The 25,015-nt window shown below is 42.1% G+C and overlaps 1 protein-coding gene across 1 annotated transcript in view; it reads right to left on the reverse strand.

Moving 5' to 3' along the window:
* hfm1 (helicase for meiosis 1) overlaps nucleotides 1-25,015 on the reverse strand; it is a 116,193-nt gene that overhangs the window by 22,183 nt on the left and 68,995 nt on the right. The window contains exons 21-27 of the mRNA XM_078219215.1: nucleotides 23,592-23,639; nucleotides 20,901-20,998; nucleotides 19,508-19,642; nucleotides 8,379-8,464; nucleotides 5,690-5,773; nucleotides 5,217-5,374; nucleotides 1,026-1,129 (exon numbers count right to left, since the gene is read on the reverse strand). Coding sequence (XP_078075341.1) covers nucleotides 1,026-1,129; nucleotides 5,217-5,374; nucleotides 5,690-5,773; nucleotides 8,379-8,464; nucleotides 19,508-19,642; nucleotides 20,901-20,998; nucleotides 23,592-23,639 — 713 coding nt within the window. The remainder of the gene's footprint in view (nucleotides 1-1,025; nucleotides 1,130-5,216; nucleotides 5,375-5,689; nucleotides 5,774-8,378; nucleotides 8,465-19,507; nucleotides 19,643-20,900; nucleotides 20,999-23,591; nucleotides 23,640-25,015) is intronic.

Below are 25,015 nucleotides of genomic sequence, written 5' to 3' on the forward strand. Positions count from 1 at the left end.
TTAGAAGGAGAGACAGGTTGAAATGGAGGATATGAATGGCCATGGAGATGGGTGGAGGGCATGATATGGCATGGAAGGGATGTTGGGAGTATGTGGGGATGAGGGGGCATGAGGGCTAGAGGGACGTTTTTGGTTTTGCTGCATTTTTTTTACAACTGAAGTCCCAGTGGACCTTTCGCACAGCTCACCTCCGCACCTGGCAGCCCTGTGGCATTGTGTATGAGGTGGCAAGCATAACTCCGATTAATACCTCCACCACAAGGCCTGTATTCTTTTCAATATCCATCAGCTGTTTCTTGATACCACGTGTAATTTTAAACGAGACTTTAAACTGAGGCCTGATCTGCATTCTCAGATGGATGTTAGAGATCCCCTGGCACTATTTCAAAAAAAAAGAAGGGAAGTTGTCCCTTGTCTTGGTCAATATTTATCCCCAATCAACATGACAAAAAGGTTGTTACCTGGTCATTATCATAATGGTATTTGTGGGAGCTCGATGTGCATTTCCTCAATTACAACAGTGACTACAGTTGAAAAGTGCTTAATTGGCAAGTATTTAGGGATGTCCTGAGGGTGTGAAAGGCTCTATAGAAATATAAGTTCCTTTTCTTTTATATCCTGAATTCACTTCGATGCTGATGGGGGTTTTCATAAATTTAGGTTTCTGGAAATAGAGACTGAAAACTTCTCCGGTCAACAAAAATGTATATTAAAAAAAAAGCTGGTGCAAGGAACCATGCTGTGAGAGCCATTTGAAACAGCAAAACAAAGGAATAATTGATCTGAAGATTAGTTGAACAAAATGAATTACTCTAGGTAGCGATGTACTATGCCAGAGTTCTGCTCCAAATAATGATTCATAATGGTGGGTATTGTATTTTAAAATAGCTCTTTTTAACAGATGAAGAAAGATTACAACAGCTGAAAACTCTCTTAAAGGGTCTGGTGTCCCCAGTTGTCAAAATTGCCCTTCTTGAAATATGGATTAATGAAAACTACACTTTTACAACATAAATCTGACTTACCATATTCAGAACTGATAAGATTAACACTTAACTCTTCACCTTTAAAGGCTCTTTTAACTTCAATTTTCTTTGTCCAGCTTCCTGATTTCAGCAGAGCCGAATCCCTAATTTAAAAAAAAATCAGGATCAGCACCCTGGTAACTTACTTAAGATGTGGAGATGCCGGCGTTGGACTGGGGTAAACACAGTAACAAGTTTAACAACACCAGGTTAAAGTCCAACAGGTTTATTTGGTAGCAAAAGCCACACAAGCTTTCGGAGCTCGTGCTCCGAAAGCAGAGCTCCGAAAGCTTGTATGGCTTTTGCTACCAAATAAACCTGTTGGACTTTAACCTGGTGTTGTTAAACTTCTTACTGAACTTACTTAAGAACATAAGAACTGAAGAACTAGGAGCTGGAGTAGGCCATCTGGCCCCTCGCGCCTGCTCCGCCATTCAATAAGATCACGGCTGATCTTTTTGTGGACTCAGCGCCACTTACCCGCCCGCTCACCATAATCCTTAATTCCTTTACTGTTCAAAACTCTATCTATCTTTGCCTTAAAAACATTCAATGAGGTAGCCTCAACTGCTTCACTGGGCAGGGAATTCCACAGATTCACAACCCTTTGGGTGAAGAAGTTCCTCCTCAACTCAGTCCTAAATCTGCTCCCCCTTATGCCCCCTAGTTCTAGTTTCACCCGCCAGTGGAAACAACCTCCCTGCTTCTCTCTTATCTATACCCTTCATAATTTTATATGTTTCTATAAGATCCTCCTCATTCTTCTAAATTCCAATGAGTATAGTCCCAGTCTACTTAGTCTCATAAGCCAACCCTCTCAATTCCGGGATCAACCTAGTGAATCTCCTCTGCATGCCTTCCTGTACCAATATATCCTTTCTCAAGTTAGGAGACCAAAACTATACACAGTACTCCAGCACCTTATACAGCTGCAACATAACCTCCCTGTTTTTAAACTCCATCCCTCTAGCAATGAAGGACAAAATTCCATTTGCCTTCTTAATTACCTGCTCCACCTGCAAACCAACTTTTTGCGATTCATGCACAAGGACACCCAGGTCCCTCTGCACAGCAGCATGCTGCAATTTTTGTACCATTTAAATAATAGTCCATTTGGCTGTTATTCCTACCAAAATGGATGATCTCACATTTACCAACGTTGTGCTCCATCTGCCAGACCCTTGCCCACCCACTTAAACTATCTATATTCCTTTGCAGACTTTCAGTGTCCTCTGCACACTTTGCTCTACCACTCATCTTAGTGTCATCTGTGAACTTTGACACACTACATTTGCTCCCCTACTCCATGCCATCTATGTAAATTGTAAATAATTGCAGTCGTAACACTGATCCCTGAGGCACACCACTAGTCACTGATCGCCAACCAGAAAAACACCCATTTATCTCCATTCTTTGCTTTCTGTTAGTTAACCAATCCTCTATCCATGCTAATACATTATCCATTACACCGTGCACCTTTATCTTCTGCAGCAGCCTTTTGTGCAGCACCTTGTCAAATACCTTCTGGTAATCCAGATATACCACATCCAAAGGTTCCCATTGTCCACTGTAATGTCCTCAAAGAATTCCAGTAAATCTGTTAAACATGACCTGCCTTTCATGAACTCATGCTCGGTCTTCCCAATGGGACAATTTCTATCTAGATGTCTCGCTATTTCTTCCTTGTTGATAGATTCAAGTATTTTCCCCACTGGCCAGCCTATAGTTACCCGCCTTTTGTCTACCTCCTTTTTTTAAACAGTGCCGTCACATTTGCTGTTTTCCAATCTGCCGGAACCGCCCAGAGTCCAGTGAATTTTGGTAAGTTACCACGAGTGCATTCGCTATTTCCCCCACCATCTCTTTTAGCACCCTGGGATGCATTCCATCAGGGTGAGGAGACTTGTCTACCTTTAGTCCCATTAGCTTGCCCAACACTATTTCTTTAATGATAATGACTGTTTCTAAGTCCTCAACTGCCCTAGCCTTCTTGTCAACCATTTTTGGCATGTTATTGTGTCTTCCACTGTGAAGACCGACACTTGGTAAGGGACGACTCAGTGTGGTACTTAGGCATATAGAACAGGAAGATTATTTGTTTCATTTTGAACTTTAGATTCTCCTCTGTGATCCCACTTGAAATTGAGTAAGGCAGCAGCAGATAATGAAGGGATATTAGGCCAATCAGTGAGGCCCACTGGTACCTCAATGCCTAGGTAATATTTCTCTTTTCCTGACCTGGAACTGCACTGACTGTTCTTTCTGGCTGCATATAATCGCATTTAGCGTGGGCCTGGACCCCCAGGAATATGGTGGTCAGGCCCCGGGTAGTCGTGGTAATTGCTCAAAAATAGAGCATCTGCTGGGATTCTACACACTACCCCTCTGTAGGATTTAGCGGCAAAAACCCCAGTCTTCTCCAAGGCCTTCATTAGCACATCAGTTATGATATGGGGATGCTTCTGCCACTTCAGCAACATTCCCAGCTCTTCTGATTGCACTGCAGTACTGGCAGAATTTCCCGTTCTGCAGGGCAGCCTATTGCTTGACGGCAGTCCATTTAGCAGCCTTACCTGCAAACTAAATACTTCCAGCCTAGGATATTGGGTTGTGGTTCTGGTTTGGGTTGTGTTGGAGGTACCCCAACAATATATCACTGCAGGTGATTTTCACAGTAACTTCATTGCAGCGTTAATGTAAGCCTTACTTGTGAACAATAAAGAAACTAAATAAATAAAGGTGTTTGTGATTTAGCTGATATTAGACCTGGGCCTCTATGCAAACAAAATAATTTTGGTTTTATTCTTTAAAGTAATTTCTCACTACCCTTCCTCATTTTAAGCCCTTCCAGCACCATATATATGGGTAATTTTTGCTCTCGCTGGTGGTGAGCTTGGAGGTGGGTGGGGCATGTGATTAGGGGGATGGTGGCTATTGGAACCTTGCTGTCTTCTTGCCCCTGCTAGCTTTCCAGTCACCTTCCCACCATGGTGGGTAAGCCCATGGTGAAAAACCATGCATCCAGCTTATTACATCTGGTATGGAGGGACGGTTATACTTCATTCAAAGCTACTCAGTGCTCGATCAAGGGACTCACCATCGAGAAGGGATGTGGGGTGAGGGGGCTGGGGGGGGGAGTGTTCAGTGTGGGTGCTGAGAGCCACCACCCCACCCTCCCTTTTGCCCTTCCTGCTTAATCCCCTATACCCGTCTCTGCGGCCCCCACATTACTGGCCTGGGTTGCTTTGTGATCCTCAGACTCTGGTAAGTGTTTTTCCTGCAGCAACCACAGTTTCCCCTGTCTTGCTGTTGAAGACAAGAGCTGTCAGCCACTGTTTGGCTGCCAGCTCTCGGTTGGTGAGACTTCCAAAACCAGGGTCTTTATTTCCAGGGGAAGGCCCGCCTGTGGCCTTGCCACTGCCTGATTGGCTTGTGGTTCAGCAGGCCTTTCCGAAAAGAATCACACCGGCTCTTCAAATGGCAGGTGAGACTCCAGTCACCATCAAGGAGATTCCTCCCAAAGTACCCCAGCTAAGAAGATAAATATGAGACTCATGTTCACACCAAAACTGGGCAATCCAGTTCAGTAATCACCCATCGGCAGAGAAACAATACTAGTGTCAATATAAATGCAGGTAATCAAAATATTCTATGAGTTATCTTTAAATGACCTATGGATCAAAGCTATTTTCCAAGGCTATCTCGGTAACTGTAATGACTTTTCCCACAATTTCAACACTGACAGTCCTCTTGTGGCATATTTACTCTCACTGCAGTCTGCTGCCGCCTAATAAACCTGTGGAGGCAACCTCAGGCTCTGGAGAAAGTACTATACTGAGTTGCCAGTCATTTAAAAAACCAAGTTTTGTCCTTATTAGGTTAATAGATTTAAATCCTTATTGCTAATGTCACCATACAAGGGGTTAATAAACTTAAACTCAAACAGAAAATGCACATTCAATGTGGAATCCAGACAGGTTGCTTGGATGGGAATTGACGGGAGTGTTGCATATATATCAGAAGGTTTATGAGTGGTTCTTGGCAAACAATAGATGGTTTTAATACCTAATGTTGATTGAATGCAGACACAGGATTGAGATTTTAAACATGAAAAACACGTCTTGAAAAATTCACCATTTCCATGTGTTCAGCTGATGGTGCACTAGCAACTTAATAAATTTAGATACTTGCGTGACTTTTTGTTTGTAAACAACTTGATTGTCTGCATCTCCTATGATTAGTGAAGTGTGGTGATTGTCTGGTGCTGTTCTCTTTTTCCGTAGCTGCTCATAATTTGTTAAAGTAATTGTCACAATGATTTCTGCCGCTGAATCATGGTATCTTGCAAGCTTCAAAAGAAAAATATTCCAAATGAATGAAGTAAGGATTCGTTTGATACTCTATAATAATCAAGCACAGCTAAATAAATCTCAATGGGAGAAAACTTTCTACGATTTGCAACACATTATAAACACAAAGAATAAATGATTTCACTGTGAGTAGTAAATGCTCAAAATCTTCCCGAATATAAAGAATTTAAATGATACATAATTACAATTTTTGCAACATGCAATAATATTCAGGAACCACTCCAAGTATCATTGGTCATCAATTTGATTGCAAAATAAATCCTACAGCACTAATAATTACAAAGGCGAGATCACCTGTTCAACACTGAGCTCATATTTCGGGAGATGAATAACAGATTCTCTTATCTGGTTTCCAAAAGGAGGGTGTCTGTTCACAATCTACAAAAATAATAATGACTATATGATTCTCCTTTAGTGGAACTCATACATTTTATTGCATAATGATCAATGTATGTCGATGTGTAAAAATGTTAACAATATCATACATAATATATCACTATTACTACATTTAACTACATTAACATTTATAATTTCTATGACATGCATTTTTGATTGCTTTATCAGTGTTATATGAGAGGAAAATGGGTCATTTCAACAGTAAATATGCTGGTAAGCAGAATTCTCATTATACATTCCTTGTGTGTCAAGGTACATAACAGTAGCAAATGAGTAAAACTACCCCTTTATATTTACTTTATAAAATATTTTTAACACATCAAAAGAAATGTTGATTGATGGAAAGAAATGTTTTTAAATCCAATTTTTATCAAAGTTTACCTTGATTGCGGTACAACTTGTCTACCAAATATAATCTTTATTTCTTTTTGTCAGAAAGCAAACAATGCATTGGAATTTACAGAATTCAAATGTTTTTAAAAACTTGCAATGCAAGATTAGATATTTGTTGAATATTATGTTTGGGATGACGAGAAAGCTGCGATAGAAGAATGTGGCAGTTGTAAGAACATAAGAACATAAGAAATTGGAGGAGTAGGCCATTTGGCCCCTTGAGCCTGTTCTGACATTCAATAAGATCATGGCTAGTCATTTGGTAGTACAAAACTTGAATTTGCTGAAAAAAGAGACATGCTATTGAGGATTTTTGTCTTGCACTCATCAGGATGGCTATGCAAGATAAAACAACAGTAAAGGGAACAACAATTTATATTGCATGAAAAGAGAATGCTGATTGGTTGGCAAATGGACTCTGAATGGTAGAGGCATTGTTATGCAGACTGCAGCAGAGAGTAGTTAACTGCCATGCTGTTGAATAAAATTCACACTAGGCAGCTCAGCTCTAATTTAGCAAGGCATTGCCATGGGAAATGAACCAGGAAATGGCTTTCCCATATGCTTTTGTTTGGATTGAAAAGGTGTAGTGCATGGACATACTCCTCAGTCTGCAAATGGCAGATCCTGAGTGTGAATATATGTGGCTTCCAGCCACATAGTCATGCATGCTAGAAGTCACATATATATATATATATCTTGCGTAGCTGTCCTGATGAGTACAAGGTGAAAAGCTTTGATAGCATGTCTCTTTTTTTACCAAGATCGTGGCTGATCTTATTGTGGCCTCAACGCCACTTTACTGCCTGCCCTCCATAACTCTTGACTTCCTTGTCAGTCAAAATAACTCAGCCTTCAATATATTCAATAATCCAGTCTCCACTGCTCTCTGGGGAAGATGTCAAACACGAACAAACCACGGAGTGTTGAAAGACTCTTCACCCAAAGGCCACGGATTCTAGTCCCATACTAAAAAACTGAATTTGGGTAATATGGTAATTTATGGGCCCTTACTGCTCAAGGAAAATGTAACAAGGGAAGCTATTGGACTAAAGTAACCCAGCTGGTTCTCTCACATTGTTCAGGAAAAGAGAATCAGGACCCCTACCTGTTCTGCCTACACATGTTTGCAGTCCACACTAACCAGTTGAATATATGATCTCAGGTCAACTAGGAATAGGTAATAAATGTGACCATACCAGTACTGCCACATCCCACAAGATTTTATGATCCCTCTTTAAACTTAAAGTAATCAAGCAATACCTGTGAGACAGACTAGTCACGAACACAGGAGAAAGAGAGACAAAGATAAAGGATGCACGGGATACTCTAAGAAATGATGTGGAGATGCCGGCGTTGGACTGGGGTAAGCACAGTAAGAAATCTCACAACACCAGGTTAAAGTCCAACAGGTTTATTTGACAGCACAAACTTTCAGAGTCTTGGGCTCCTTCTTCAGGTGAGTGAGGAGTTGGGTTCACAAACAGGGCATATACAGATACAAACTCAATTTACAAGATAATGGTTGGAATGCACGTCTTTACAGCTAATCAAGTCTTAAAGGTACAGACAATGTGAGTGGAGAGAGGGCCAAGCGCAGGTTAAAGAGGTGTGTATTGTCTCCAGCCAGGACAGTTAGTGAGATTTTGCAAGCCCAGGCAAGTCGTGGGGGTTACAGATAGTGAGACGTGAACCCAAGATCCCAGAAGAGAACGTTCTCCAAGGCAGCCTTCACGACAACGCAGAATCGCTGAGCAGAAACTGATAGCCAAGTTCCGCACACATGAGGACAGCCTCAACCGGGATCTTGGGTTCATGTCACACTATCTGTAACCCCCACGACTTGCCTGGGCTTGCAAAATCTCACTAACTGTCCTGGCTGGAGACAATACACATCTCTTTAACCTGTGCTTACCCCTCTCTCCACTCACATTGTCTGCACCTTTAAGACCTGATTACCTGTAAAGACTCGCATTCCAACCATTATCTTGTAAATTGAGTTTGTGTCTTTATGTGCCCTGTTTGTGAACACAAGTCCTCACTCACCTGAAGAAGGAGCCTGAAACTCCGAAAGCTTGTGCTACCAAATAACCTGTTGGACTTTAACCTGGTGTTGTGAGACTTCTTACTGTACTCTAAGGAATGCCAGGGATATCTACTGATAGGTGCAAAGAATTGATGAAAAAATGAATACCAGCTCCAATTCTCTTGCATTTGTGTCTTCTATCTTCTGGAATGTAGTGAGGCCTGCATTAACCATAGCACTGGACAGAGTAGGTCCTGTAAACAGATTAACAATGGGAATTACATTGTTCATCTCATTTACATAATACTTTAGAAATGCTTTGGACTTTAAATTTTATATGGAAGCTGGCAACTATTTCAGTAATGGGTACACTATACAAGATTTTGAACAGGAATGAGTATAAGTGAAGAATAGTATGTACAGAAAATTAATTCCTCAAGTCTTGCATTTGTATTATTAAAAAATGAAATATTTTATATGCTTGTTGCTCTTAGATAGCTTGAAGCATCGATATGTGTTCCTTGCCTGTTACCTACACTGAGCTGCTTTCTTAGAATTGTCCTCCAAAGGAAATTGTTAATTTAATATGTTGGGTAAGAACCAGACTACTTAGGGAGTGTGAGACTAAGGGAGCGCTGGTCGTATTTGTGGTGTACCTTTCAGTTTCTCGCAGCAAACTTCTACGGTCAAAAGAAATCAGTTGTTTGCACATTGTGTCCATCTTATGAGTCTCTGGTATGAAAAAGGGAAGTAATCCTGGAAGTGATGCTGTAATGCTCTACTATCTATCTGCACTGCTTTTCACAAGCTTCTTCTTCACTCTGTTTCTTTTTTTTTGTTATTCTTGGGTTTTCTTCTGTGTTTCTGTTAATCTGTGACTCCTTTTCTCCATGTTTTTGCCACTTTTTAAAATCTGCCTGTTATCCTTTCTTTCTACATTTTTCCATTCATCATTTTATCCATTACATATCTTGTCTTTCGTTCTCAGTATGTATCTCTCTGCACTTGCAACAGCCAATTATTGTCCCATCAATCTACTCTGTCAGTCATCAGCAAAGTGATGGAAGGTGTCATTGACTTGCTATCAAGTGGCACCCACTCATCAATAGCCTGCTCACTGATATTCAATTTTGGCTCCAGACTTTATCACAGCCTTGATCTGGACATGGATAATAGCGCCGAATTTAAGAATGAGAGTGACTACCTGGACATCAAGACAGCATATGATTGACTGTGGCGCCAAGGAACCTGAGTAAAATTTAAGTCAATGAGGATCAAGGAAAAAACTCTCTACTGGCTTTAGTCATACCTAGCACAAAGGAGGTGCTTGTGTTTGTTAGAGGCCAATCATCTCAATCTCAAGATGTTGCTGCAGGAGTCCATTAGGGCATTGTCCAAGACACAATTATCTTTAGCTGCTTCATCAATAACTTGTGTTCCATTATAAGGTTAGAATTAGAAATTTTCATTGATGATTTCAGTATTCAATTTTATTCACAATTCTTTAGATAACAATGCAGTCCATGTCCACATTCAGAGAGACCTGGACAGCCTCCAGGCTTGGATTGATAAGTGACATGCAACATTTGTGCCACATAAGTGCCAGGCAATGAATATCTCCAAGACCCAAACGAGCTCCCACTGACATTCTTTATCCAATCTTCCACCATTGACTCCTGGGAGTCAACATTGACCAGAAACTTGAGTGGAGCAGCCACATAAATACTATGGCCTGTAAGCATAGAGTAGAGGCTGGATATTCTGCAGCAAATGACTCATCTTCCAACTCCCCAAAGCTTTTCCATTTCCTATAATGCATAAGTCAGGAATGTGATGAAATGTCTGCAGCACCAACATGGGAATACCATTGCCTCAAAAATTCCCTTCCAAGTCACACACATCTTGGATATGTATCGCCATTCCTTTATTATTCGTTGCTGGATCAAAAACCTGGAACTCCCTTTCTGGCAGCACTGTGGAAGTTTTTGATGAAATTTGTGAAAACTTGAATTATTCATGTATAATTATGTGAAGGGTGTATATTTTTAGGGAGATATGGTAGTATGGGTGAGAAATCATCATGGCAGCTATATCTCAGCGAAATAAATTTGCTGCAATTTGAATGAACAGACAATGTTTCAGAGGAGAAGTCTAATGATTGGTGAATAATGAATGTAGAAAATAACCAGTTAAAAATGGAAAATAAACACTTGTTTAACTAATCAAAACATTCAAATATATGGTCACGACAGTCATGACATGGCTACAGATATGAAACCTTTCATTACATTGACATATTTTTGTGAAATCACAAATAGCCATATATTAAATTAAAAATACATAATGTGAGCTGATAATGTGAGCAGTCCAAAGATGTGCGGGTTAGGTTGATTGGCTAGGTTAAAAAAATTGCCCCTTAGAGTTCTGGGATGCGTAGGTTAGAGGGATTAGCGGGTAAAATATGTGGGGGTAGGGCCTGGGTGGGATTGTGGTCGGTGCAGACTCGATGGGCCGAATGGCCTCCTTCTGCACTGTAGGGTTTCTATGTTAACATCTGTTATTGAGAGTATTGTGTTTGGGGATTTTGTCAGCACTGTGACATAAAATTCACTACATTGCAGAAAACAAATGTTTTTAAGAAATGGTAGAAGTTGTGAGAAAGGTTAGAAAATAGAAGCAAATTTACAGGTCGGAATTGTACTGGCATGCCCGTCCCGCAATTGGGGCGGGCGAGACTCGCAATACGACATTCTCCATTGGCCTCGGGCGGGATCTTACAACCCTCGGGTGGGCGAGACGGTAACATTTTGGCAACAGACACAAAAGGGGATAATTTTTGTATTGTGTATCAGTTCACACAGAAAAGAACAGAAAAGCAAACCAACAACAGCATGATTGACATCCCCTTTTGCATGTGTTACTGACAGGAGGGGGTTTAATTTAAACAGCTCGGATACCTCCTCTCATCACCCATCCATAAACAGAAAACTGTTTTAATTTTGATTTTCCCCTTTATATTTCCCAACCTCTCAATTTTGGTGTGATCCAATTTTGACTAATAACTTCACAACAAACTCATGATAGGATGAATATGAAGAGTTAATTTATTTCCGCGCATGCACACACTCACATATACACACACACATCGTGGGGGGGGGGGGGGGGGGGGGGGGGAGAAGGGCTACATAGCCCCCTGTGCATCCATACAGTAAAGAGAAATTGAGAAAGAAAGAGTTACAGGACAAAGAAAGAGGAAAAAAAAATATTGCTTCACGTATCCAGAGTCCAGAATGAAAAGTTCATCAATGTATTCCTTCATAGAGGTCAGCTGGTTGAAAACTGGTTAATTCACTTTTCCAGTGGAGATGATTTCCATGATGAGATAGACTGGCAGAGATTAATCAGTCTTGTAGGCGATAGTCTCAAAGGTCTGGTAGTTCCAGTGGAAAGTGTAGATGAGCCCAGGCATTGAAACCTGGACAGAGTCCCTTTCCTGTGCTGCTGCTTGGTAGATGGCAGACTGAGCTTTGCAGCTCCATAAGGCAATATAATATGTCACATGGCTCCCACCTCTCCACTTTGACTTTGACAAAGGGTGTACATCACTTTTTCTAGATTCCTGAGATTGTTAATGTTTCAACCATTAAGTCTTAATGGGAGGTCACAGAATCTTTTATTCTAGGAGAAGAATTTAATCTGGTTGGCCAGGCTTGGCTCATGAAATATAGATGGCCTTTGTATAATGACCTTTGAATTTGGTCTCTGCAGCCCACACGGATCGTTAGCATCTCATCAGAGATTTTGAGGCACAAGTTTTGTGATACTGCCCAATAGCTCTAATCGTTCAAGGGTCACAGCCAGACATGGATTAAGCCATTTTAAAAGGTCATTGTGCTATTTAAAAGTTTAGAAATTAGCCATGAGGATATAGATATACATATATATTTTATAAAATGTTGATGTGATTTGAAAATACAAGGGGGTGGTCAATATCTAGAGAGACGGCATGTTGATAATATTAAAATGTATTGAAATATACCTTATGGGCATGAACCTGGTGATGTCGCTGGCGAGGGGTGTGGAAGATCTGAAATCGCGATCTCACCAGCAAGATCTGCAACTTCTGGATCTTGAGCCTGTATTGGCATTTCTGCAGATGGCGGGATTGGGCTCAAGATCACCCCCACAGTGTAAACTCTTTGTCCCATTACATGTGTCAGACCTGTATCTCTTGGCATACTAATGCTGCTTTCTAATTACATTCATTGTGCCTGACCTGAGCTGGCACTATTGTATCATTGGAGAGGTTTATATATGTTGGTGAGCATTATAACTGTAAAATGTGCAGGTGACAGATGGCAGAGCTAAGTGAAGGTTTCTTAGAACACTCAATGCCAGCAACCATGCAGCAGAGAACTATCAAAGGCAGACACAAGTAATGGTCACCTCTGGCCTGTGGCAGTGCCTCCTCGTTGATATGCTACCTGATGGGATGATTTCAGAGAGTAGTCCACCCAACAAATATCTTATGCAGCATCAACTTGTTGTCTTGGGCTCTCCATGATCAGTATGTTTTTGATAGAAAGAGGGTTGCATTTTCTTACCCTGTTTGAGTGTGTATCCCAATTAAATAATACAGCTGCAAGCTTTTGTGAGTTTAAAAATAAGTTATTTATTCTTATACACTTACCCAACTGAAATACAACATCAGGTACACCCATTTTCATACCATATGCTCACTTACACAAATATTATTTGCATATTGCAATCATGCACATTTTACAGAGTACAGTTTGCTCAGCCTCTGCTATATGATCTCCAGTCTCCTGTCAGGCAGGCCTATAGTTTATTGGGTGGTTTTGATACATTAAAGTTGAAAAGAAGGTTTTGTAAAGCAAAGGGTTCACAGCAGGTTGTGAAGTTTCCTTAGTTAAATTTCTTGGTTGGTTCTCAGGTGAACTTTAACTGAAACAGTTTATGTGCTCTGGCTGCCTGATGTCTTGGTTTTTTTCCCCTCAAATCTGGTTCACTGACTGATTTAAGTGATGGTTCATTGTCTTTGGTGGAGCAGCCTGCACATAGCTCCTAGCTGATTTTTTAAATAGACAGAGAAAACATGGCCATCTTATGTGGCTTTTCTCAAGTTCAATGCCTTTTTCCAAATAAGGTGTGGTGATCATGTTGATTACACATCCTTTGTTGTGGGTTAACACCTCTGAGGGTTTGAGATAGTCAAAGTCTTTGTTTTGGAATGAACCATTCAAATCAGGTAGTATCATTTTGATTGATTTCAGGAAAGGATGTCAATTCACGTCAGTCTGGAATGTTCTTTTTGTTCCCTCTTGAGATGGCAGAGTGGTTCTAATCCACAAAAGAAGTCAGGTGACCATGGGCATTCATATTTTACAGCCTTTTTGTGATTAGTATTCTGCTGTAATTTACAAGTGTTTCTTGAGAGAAACAGTAATCTTTAAAGGATGGTTGAACAATCTATCAAAATGCTATTTCTTATGGTCATCCAAGGAAAGCACCAACGAAAGTTGCTTTCTACTGTGGCCCCTATTGGGATTTGTCAGAGTTGATGTGAAATTTGCAACCATCTCTATGATGTTAGTCTAAGCCAATTGCCTAAATACAAATAAAAATGCAACCAATGTGCGGTCTATAACACAATATAGGTATCTTGTGACTACCTTAGGTTCAGGTTTGCTGTGGTAGTAATGATAACCCTAAAAACTAAATATTAAGAATATCCAGTGAAATGACTGCATCAACATGTGAAATAAATGAGACTTGGATGTAATACTGCCTGTCAGTCCACTGGGAAAACTAAATAACCTGAGATCTTTTACTGTCTTGAAATTCTTCTTGAGAAGTTTCTTTTTAAATATCACCACTTATAGAAGCCTAAATTCTGAAATTCTGTGGCTCCACAAGGATTGGACAGTTAATTTCTACCTCAGGGATGAGGAATTGGAGCAGTTCCTGGGCTACTTGGGAAATCTGCCATTCACTGCCTTAAATGGTCTCGGAACATTTGCCAACTCCACCAGAGGGAACCGATTACCTTCTGCAAAAGTGCTCCAGTGGGGACTGTAAATTGAAGAAATTAACATTTATGCTGTGTCCTTTCCAAGCTGCTTCTCGGTTGTTAAAGTGGCATAGTAGGCGTTGGCTTTGGCTGGAATTGGCAAGTGGACTGTCAAAAGAAGTTCTGATTTTCTCCACCAGCACAGGCAGCAACTCTGTATACATCAGCCTGATTCAATGGTAGCATTCCAACCTCTGAATCAGAAGTTGTGGGTTGAAGTCCCACTCTTGAGACTTAACCATTTAATTAGGTTGACATTCTAGTACTGTACTTAAGAGTCTTACTATTGTCAGAAGCAACATCTTTTAGCTGAGATGTTTAATTGACCTCCCTGTCCCCTACCACCTGCCATTCGGTGGATGTAAAAAAAAATTAAAGAGGAGCCAGGGAAGTTCTTCTGGTGTCCTGGTAAACATTCATCCCTCAACCAATTCCAGGAAAATAAATTAACTGGTTACTTATCACATCACTACAATATTTAAATTGGCTGCTGCATTTGCCAATGTAACAACAGTGATTACACTTCTTTGAAGTAATTAATGTGTAATGTTTTTAGTTGTCCTGAGAATACCAAAGACACTCCCCAATTGTGAGTATATTTTAATCAGATGATTCAACATTGTGTAGAGAACAAGAGAGTTATTTGAAATGGAAGGCATTTACTAATTCTTACTACTGATTTCTCTTTTCACAAAAATAATCCATTACACCATGCATTCTGATCAAGTATAGAAAGATGTTGCCAAGGATTATCACTGGACGAGCAATCCAGAGACCCAATAAAAACTCGCCCAAAAATGGACCAGGGACTCTCCCATTCTCATGCTAGCTGACACTTAGAATCAATCTCGTAAAATTCCACCACAGGTCTGAGGCATTCAAGTCGGGTGATCCTGACCTATACAAGAAATCCAGATATGATCTATGGAGAACCATCAAAGATGCCAAGAGACAGTACCGGACCAAGCTAGAGTCCCAGGCTAACCACACAGTCAGGTTTTGCCTGTGTGTTTAGGACCCTCCGCATGAAACATGCCCCCCTTGATTTCTTTTGGCAGAGTGACATAAGACCTGGCGAGAAAAATGCTGGTTTTCTTGCCAGAAACAACTCTGCCAATTTTTGGTAAGATTTAGTCCCGTGTCTTGAGGATTCCCATGTCTAGCTGCTGCCCCCATTTCAGCAGTGCAGGCGTGGTTTTCCTCCTCTCCGGCCCACTCCTTGAAATGCATGAGTGTTCTGACCTCAGGCATGATTCCAGCTGGCTGCACCTGCTCACGTTTATTGTGGTTTACTTTGTGTCCTTGTGGCAATGACACAGATAGGAAGAGTGTAGATGGGAGCCATGAGATTGAAGATGGTGATGAGGTGTGGCAGGCTTGAGGAAGTTCGATGTGTGAGGAACATAACAGCTACTGGGGGAACATGGTGATTGTGGGAGGGGGAAGCAGGGCCTCGTGTCGGCTTGGCAACCCCAAGGGAGCTTAGTGAGAGATGGAATTGGGGGTGCGAGGGGGTCCAGAGGGAGACCTGGGGTGATTCACTTACCCTGCCTGAGTGAAGAAGATAGTTCATCCGACACTGCTGTCCCAATCCCCTATGGAATGTGTTTGTACTGACCAAGGCTACCACTGCATCCCTGACAGGGTTGGTGACCCCGCTGGAAGGCCTTCTCCTGGAGCTGGGGTAGAGTGTCCTGCCTCTGCTCCATTCCATACAGCAGTCTGGTCAGGGCACCTTCTGAAAAGTGAGGTGCAGACTTCATGGCTGCCATCCCCTGCAGTCGTTCTGGAACAAGTGCTGCGGAGCAGTTTATATGGAGCTCCCCAGTGATTGCAGCAGTTAAGTGATTTGCCCACCCTGCAACAAGAGATAAAAAGCCACAGGAGCGATGTGATTCTCGTGGGCACAAAAATTATTACTAATGAAGCATGAGGTTCAGTCCAAAATCATGCCAGCATCATGAGCAGAAATCACTTGTTTTTCATGCCAGAACCAACACTCTGCCATTTTTGATGAGATTTCACCCAATGTCCTGTGCTGTGGATTCTAATAACTCAATGTACTTCAGAAAAGTATGACAATGGAAAAGGTATAATCAGTAACTTTAATTAATTCATGATTTTTAAAATTCTTTCAAAGGATCTGGGTGTCAGCATTAGTTGCTAATCCCGAATTGCCCTCAAGAAGGTTGCTGTGAGCCATCTTCTTGAACTGTTGCAGTCTACCTGATGCAGGTACACCTGGAGTTCCAGTATTTTGATCAAGTGACAGTGAAGGTGATATAATTCTAAGGTATGATGGTGTGCAGCATGGAGGAAAACCTGAAGTGGTGGTGTTCCCATGTGCCAGTTGCCCTTGTTGTTTTAGGTGGTAGAGATTACAGAGGGAATTTCCCCAAGAAAGTATGATTTTGGGTGAGAAAATCAATGCAATTCCTGCCAGCATGTTGGGCATGAATTGGATCACGATCTTCTGGCACTTAAGTCACATTTTGGGAGCGGGGCGAGTTTTGCACTAGATCTGAGAGGCAAGGGGCCTCAACATGCTGGCAAGCCCGGCTTCACAGAGATTGGGTGCTGTTTTTAAACGATGCCCCAATTTCAAAGTGAAATTGAAGATCCCCTTCCTCCATGGACATCAGGACCCCCAACTCATTGAAGGCATGTTCCCCCCACCCCACATGAACACAAATCACTGGCCTGATCCTCCCCCACCCCGCCGTCCCAAACATATATCGCTGGCATTGGGGCTGTCCCAATAGGTCCCCCTTCACGCCCTTCTTTCATGTTCTGCCCCCTTCACGCCCTCTCTGAGCAGGAGCTAGATTACGTCCGAGTGTGGGGCTGGGAGAATCCCAAAGGGAGTTCTTGCTGGCGACAAAGGTGCTAGTCCCCTCCCCTGCAATTCTCCAACCCCGCGCTACCCCAATGTGATCTGTGCCGAGTGCAACAAGGCTGGAAATTTGCCCCCAGTGGGTTTGGAAAGCGCAGTCTAAGGAGGCTTGGTAAGTTGCTGCAGTGTATCTTGTATATGGTACACACAATTGTCACTGTGTGTTGATGGTGGAGGGCATAAAAGTTTGAAGTAGTGGATGGGGTGCCGATCAAGTCGGCTGCTTTATCCTGAATGGTGTCAAGCTTCTTGAGTGTTAGAGCTGCACTCATCCAGTGACTTGTGCCTTGTAGGTTGTGTATAGGCTTTAGAGAGTCAGGAGGTGAGTTACTTTCCCCACAATCTCCAGTCTCTGACCTGCTCTTAGAGTCATAGAGGTTTACAGCCTGGAAACAGGCCGTTCGGCCCAACTTGTCCATGCCGCCCTTGCTCTTGTAGCCACAGTATTTATACGGCTGGTCTAGTTCAGTTTCTGGTCAACGGGAACCCCGAAGATGATGGGGGAATTCAGCGATGCTAATGCCATTGAATGTCATTTTGATCCAGCATCAAGGAAAGAATGATGTGTGGCTTGGAGGGAACTCGCAACGTGGTGTTTTTATGGGTCTGCTGCCCTTGTCCATCTAGGTGGTAAAGATTGAGTTTGGAAGATGCTGTCTAAGGAAGCTTGTTGAATTGCTGCACCATATTTTGTATATGATACAGATGGTCATTGCCTGGCACTTATGTGGTAAAAATGTTACTTGCTACTTATCAACTCAAACTGAATGTTGTCCAGGTCTTGCTGCATATGGATGTGGACTGCATAGCATCTGAGGAGTTATGTCCGCCGCCATTCACAATTGGATGTGGCAAGACTGCAGAGTTTTGATTTGACCTGTTGGTTGTCAGATCACCTGACTTCTTTCTACCACATGCTGCTTCTGCCATTTGGCATTTAAGTAGTCCGTGTGTTGCAACTTCACTGGATTGACATTTCATTTTTAGGTATGCCTGATGCTGCTCCTAGAATGCCCCACTGCACTGAATTAGGGTTGATCCACTGGTTTGATGGTGATGGTAGAGTGAGTGATATGCCAGGTCATGAGGTTACAGACTATTGTTGACTACACAGATGCACAGTTTTGAACTACTAATATCTGTTCTGAATCTATCCTATTTAGCACAATTGCACTGTCACACACTATGGAGGGTATCCTCAGTATGAAGATGGACCTTCGTCTTCACAAGGACTCAGCAGTGGTCACTCCTGCCTGTAATGTCATGGACAGATGCATCTGCAACAAATAGATTCGTGAGGGTATGGTCTAGTTGATTTTTCCCTCTTATTGGTTCCCACATCATGTGTAACAGGAACAGTCTGGCAGATATATCCTTCAGGACTCAAGCAGCTCAGTCACACATTGAAGTCCCCTACCCTGAATACGTTCTTTGCCCTTGCCACCCTCAGCGCTTCTTCCAAGTGGTGTTCAACATGGAGGAGTACTGAAGAATCAGTACTCCTCCAGCAACAGGAGATTTCCTTGCTCGTGTTTAACCTGATGCAATAGGTCTTCATGGGATCTGGAATTAATGTTGAGGACTCCCAAGGAAACTCCCTCCCGACTGCATACCAGTGTGCCGCCACCACCTCTGGTGGATTTGTCCTATCGCTGGGACAAAATGTACCCAGGGATGGTGATGTTGGTATCTGGGACATTGTCTGTAAGGTAAGATTCTGTCAGGCTGTTGTTTAACTAGTCTGTGGAACAGCTCTTTCAATTTTGGCATAAGTCCCCCAGATGTTAGTGAGGAGGACTTTGCAGTGTTGACGTGGCTGGATGTGCTATTTTCACTTCCCGTACATAGATCGATGCCACATGGTCCATCTGGTTTATTCCTTTTTTGACGTAGCAGTTTGGTACAACGGAATGGTTTCCTAGGTGTTTCAGAGGACAGCTAAGAGTCATTGACATTGCTCTGGGTTTGGTGCCACATGTAGGCCACACCAGGTCAGAACTGTAAATTTCCTTCTCTGGAAGACCATTAGTAAAGAAGTATGGGTTTTTACAACAATAGATGATTGTTTCATGTCCATCATTACTGAGACCAGCTTTCAATTCCATATTGAATAATATTATTAATTAATTGAATGCATTAATTAAGTTCCACCAGCTGCTATGGTAGGATTTGAACCAAGTCCTCAGAGTCTCTGGATTACAGTCCAGTGATATTACCACTCTGCCACCATCTCACCCAATGAAATACATGCCATAAAGAAGCAAAAGAATAGTAAACTTCCTAATAACAAATCAAATAGTGATATATAGTTACCAATTTTTTCAAGTTGTCTGGAGACATATGTAGAGTTCGCCCAAAGTTTAGCCCTAAAACATTTGGCTAAAATCACTGCATTTAACAGTGCTGAAAAGTTCTTCTTTTCTTGTTGCATAAGTAATTCCGAAAGACCTATTAATAAAATATTGAATTAAAAGTCTCAGGGAATATTTAATTCTCTTGCTATAAACCTAAAATTCCATCAACCGTTCCTTCTAGCTGTAGTAAAGATGTAGTAAACTAGGGGTTCCAAAACTAGGGTCCACGAAATCCCAGTGTTCTGTGAGAGGCCTCTGGGGGTCCACAGAGGTTCTGGCGGCCACATGACAAAGGGCAGGTTTTTTTAAAAATGAAGAATTTGTTGACCAATTAAAACACGCCTGTCAGTCAGCTGAAGAAGTAAAGATTCAAGAAAGGCAGTGGCCACAAATCAAAGGGCAAAAAAATCAAACTGATCGATGGAGCTCATGCTGTCTGAGCATTGGCTTCTGCAATGCTCGCACAGGCAGGGTTCTGAGTCACCAACTTGATTTCGTGTTTGTTTATGTTGCTGGGCAGAAAAGCGGCTGAGCGAGTGGAGCAACGGCCTACATGACGAAGGAGTGGCGGCTGCAGCGGAGGTAAATACTCTTAGTAATAGAAATTCTTATCTCGGCAATGTCACCCTCATCCTGAGAACGCATTTTTAAAAAATGTAAATCCGGACAAATAAAGTAAACGTTATGTAAGGGGGGCTTTGAGAGGGGTTTCATGGGTGGGGGGGGGGGGGCTTTGGGAAGGCATTCAGGGAGGGCCTATGGGATGGGATTCATTGGGGGACTTTAGGAAGGGATTCATGGGGGGCTTTGGAGGGCTCCATGGGGGGATCTGGGAGGGATTTCACAGTGGGTGCTTTGGTGGGGGCTCCATGAAGGGCTTTGGAAGGGGATTCATGGGGCCTTTGGCGGGAAATTCATGTGGGGGCTTTGGGAGGGGTTGGGGGGCTTTGTAAGGGTATTCATGTGAGAGGGCATTTTAAGGGGATTCATGTGAGGGGGCCACAATGTGCCATTGACATGCTAAGAACATTTGGAGTTCCCCAATGCTCTTGAGGGGTTCCATAACTTAAAGTTTGGGAAACCCTGTAGGAAACAAATCAATTTTCAATATCTAATTTCCACTTATATTTTTCAATAGTTTAGAGCCAGTACGTAAACTCAGTGGTGAAAAACTACCTAATTTAAAAGATTGCTCTTTAAAGCCACTAATTTGTACATATTTATAATTAATTATATGATGCCAGTATTACTGATTAGTATTGATGCTTCATACTGGTGGAAATCCAATAATATGTTCAATATCTATTGAATCAGTGGTTAGAAAAGAACACTAGACACTAAACGGTGCTTACATTTAGTGACTCTCACACCACACTTAAATATCTTTGCTATATCTTGAGTTAATGTAAATTCTTGAACTGGAATACATCCGAACTGGGCTTGAATTAGGCTGTAAAAGAGGAAACAAATTCTATATCAATGTAAAATTTTAAAAATAAAGTTTTGAGAAGGTAAAGCAATTACAACAATCACGGTTGATTGTATGGAAGATTTTAATCATTTATTCAGTAGTACGTAGTTCTTGAACTTAAAAAGTGATTATGTATATTCATAATTTATTTGATTTATAATGCTACCCTAAGGAGAAATTACCAATCATAGCATTAATGCTCCATGCAAGCCCATCCCCAGCAATAACATGCCATAGGTGTGCTAAAGCGGGACGTCTGTGTATCACTGGGGAAAAGTCCCATCCTCAGCAGCTGCTGGCCGGCAGTCCAAGCAGTGCCAAGAGTTCATTAGTGGGCGCTGCCGGTACTGCAACCAGTTCCAAGAAGAAGGCCCCATGGATCTTGGATTGAATTATGTCTGTGATATTGGGCGGGGAAAGTTTGGCCAACTTGTTTTATTTAATTCATTTATGGGATGTGGACATCGCTGGCTAGACCAGCATTTATTGCCCATCCCTAGTTGCTCTTCAGGTGTGGTGAGCTGCCTTCTTGAACTGCTGCAGTCCCTAAGGTGTATGTACATCCACAGTGCTGCTAGGATTTTGATCCAGCAACAGCGAAGAAATGGCAATATATTTCCAAGTCAGGATAGTGAATGACTTGGAGAGGAATCTCCAGGTGGTGATGTTCCCAGGTATCTGCTGCTCTTGTCCTTCTACATGGTAATGGCTGTGGTGGGTTTGGAAGGTGCTGCCTAAGGAATCTTGGTGAATTCCTGCAGTGCATCATGTAGGTGGTACACACAGCTACTTCGATGGTGTTGTGACTGAACGTTTGTGGAGGGGGTAGCAATCAAGTGAGCTATTTTGTCCTGCATGGTGTTGTGCTTCTGGAATGTAGTCGGAGCTGCACACATCCAGACAAGTGGAGAGTGTTCCATCACACTCCTGACATGTGCCTTGTAGATGGTGGACAGGCTTTGGCAGGGGTTAGGAAGTGAGTTACTCACCACAGGATTCCTAGCCTTTGATCTACTCTGGTAGCCACAGTATTTATATGGCTAGTCCAGTTCAGTTTCTGGTCAGTAGTGACCCACAGGATGTTGATAGTGGGGAATTCCGTGATGATACTGCCATTGAATGTCAAGGGGTGATGGTTAGATTTTCTTTTGTTGGAGATGGTAATTGCCTGGCAACTGTATGATATGAATGTTACTTGCCACTTATTAACCCAAGCCTGGACATTGTCCAAGTCCTGCTGCATTTGTACAAGAACTGCTTCAGTATCTGAGGAGTCGCGAATGGTACTGAACATTGTGCAATCATTTGCGAAAGAAGGAAGGTCATGATGAAGCAGCTCAAGATGGTTGGGCCTCGGACACTATCCTGAAGAACTCGTGCAGTGGTGTCCTGGAGCGGGGATGATTGACCTCCAATCACCACAACCATCTTCTTTGTGCCAGGCATGACTCCAACCAGTGGAGGGTTTTCTCCCTGATTCCCATTGACTCCAGTTTTGCTAGGGCTCCTTGATGCTACATTCTGTCAAATGCTGCCTTGATGCTAAGGGCAGTCACCTTCACCTCCAATTTGCCATTCAGCTCTTTCGCCCATGTTTGAAGCAAGGCTGTAAATTCAGGATTGAGTGACCCTGGCAGAACCCAAACTGAGTGTCTGTGATAGGGTGAGAGGCTGTGTTTTGGAGAGGAGGCAAGTAGGAAGGAAGGGACAAGTACTATCTTTGGGGAGGTGCCCCCCAATGTGCAAAGGACATCCCCAGAATATAGTAACGGCCTTTACTTCCCTCCTGCTTGCCAATGATATTATGGCATGGACAATGTATTATCTGGGTCAATTGGCTTGTTAACAAGGTGGCTTTAACAATGTGGAGGTGGGGTAAAAATTAAGGGTCGGAATGGAGGCAGTGGCGTGGTTGGAGAGAAAAGTAATCAATTCCAAACAAAGATAGTTGTGTCAGAACAGATACAGCTGAGAATCTAGTAGAGGACTGGTAGAGGACCTATATATTACATTCAGCCAGTGGAAAGAACGGCATTTGGAATTTGGACCTCTGAATATTTTGAAAAATATTGTGTCTTGTTGTCATGTAACCTTTATGAACATTGCAGTTAAGGCATCAAAAACCGTTTTTTTGGGAGAGTGGCTAGCCTTCAGCATAATTACTAGCCTGCCCATTAGGCAGGCACCAAACTGCCCCATTCGTGGTGTGTTCAGCTTTCAGTAATATTGTAACTCAATATTGAATCTGCTTAATCTAGTGGGTCATTACATCCAGGTTTCATTCTGCCACTGGCAGAGGGGAAATTAACTTGCCAATATGATTTTACCAGGAAACTGCCATGTATTAAATCCACCACATGTATCTCGAATGACACAAGATCTAGTTATGTTACAAATCTGATGTTGCGTATTTGACAACTCTGAGCTGACGTCTTAACTGGTCATTTTCAAATTGTAAACCATGCATTGTTACCATCAGATACAAGTGATTCGGCAAATTATCTCCACCTAAATCTAAACAATATAGCCAAGTTGCTTGTTAAATAAACATTGTGATTGTAAACTCTCTTACCAATTCACTTTCATTTCATTTGTTTTAATCTTTCCTTCCATAGGGAACCTGTGTTAATTGAATCAGAGGAAAGATCAATACAATCATGGGACAATCAGTTTTTTAAGTTATAAAAATGTCAATCTATCATAGGGGAAATATGACTGCATACTGTTATAGAAGCATAGAATGGTGTTAGCAGAGGATGCCACCACTTGGCACATCAGGTCCACGCTAGCTCTCTGCAAGAGCTAGCCAAATGAACCCACTCCCGAGCCTTTCCCTGTAGCCCTGCAAATCTTTTCTCATCAGCCGCTTATCCAATTGCCTTTTGAAAACCATAATTGAATCTGCCTCCGCCACACTCACACTGGATTCTAGCTTCTAATCATACTCTGGGTAAAACATTTTCTCATTTCGCTCTTGCTTCTTTTGTCAAAAACTTTAAATTGGTGTCCTCTAGTTCTCAACCCTTCTGCCAACAGGAACAGTTTCTCCCCATCTGTTCTGTCCAGACCCCTCATGATTACAAGCATCGCTGTCAAATCTGCTCTAAACCTTCTCTTCACGAAAGAGAACAATCACAGCTCCTGCAATCTATCCACATAACTGCAGTCCCTCACCTCTGGAACCATTTACTGCACTCTCTAAAACCTTAACATCCTTCCTTAAGTGCAGTGCCCATGGGCGACATGGCAGCACAGTGGTTAGCACTGCTGCCTCACAGCGCCAGGGACCTGAGTTCGATTCCTGGTTTAGGTCACTGTCTGTGCTGAGTCTGCACGTTCTCCTCATGTCTGTGTGGGTTTCCTCCGGGTGCTCCGGTTCCCTCCCACGGTCTGAAAGACGTGCTCGTTAGGTGTATTGGCCATGCTAAATTCTCCCTCAGTGTACCCAAACAGGTGCTGGAGTGTGACGACCAGGGGATTTTCACAGTAACTTCTTTGTAGTGTTAAAGATTACTTGTGACACTAACAACTAAACTTTTTAAACAACTTGATACAATACTTCAGTTGAGACCAAACTAGTGTTTTCTAAAGGTTCATCATAGCTCCCTTCTTTTTGTACTCTGTGCCTCTATTTATAAAAGCCCGGGATCTCGTATGCGATTTAAAATCACTACCTAAACCTGCAATGCCACTTTCAACAATTCGTGCACACATACACCTTGATCTTTGTTCTTGCACTCACTGTAGAACTGTATCCTTTATTATATTGTCTCTTATTCTTCATCCTCCTAAAATGTATCCCTTCATATTTCTCTACATTGAATTGCACTTGTGACCTGTCCATCCATTCGATCAGCCTATGTCTTCTTGAAGTCTACTGCTATCAATAATCTCCACATAGTTCACCGTTTTGTGTTTTGTGTTGCCTATAAATTTTAAAATTGTACCCTCTCACCCCAAGTTTGGATCATTATTACATATCAAGAAAAGCAGTGG

The sequence above is a fragment of the Mustelus asterias genome, chromosome 8 (assembly GCF_964213995.1).
Source record: "Mustelus asterias chromosome 8, sMusAst1.hap1.1, whole genome shotgun sequence".
Taxonomy (NCBI): Eukaryota; Metazoa; Chordata; class Chondrichthyes; order Carcharhiniformes; family Triakidae; genus Mustelus; species Mustelus asterias.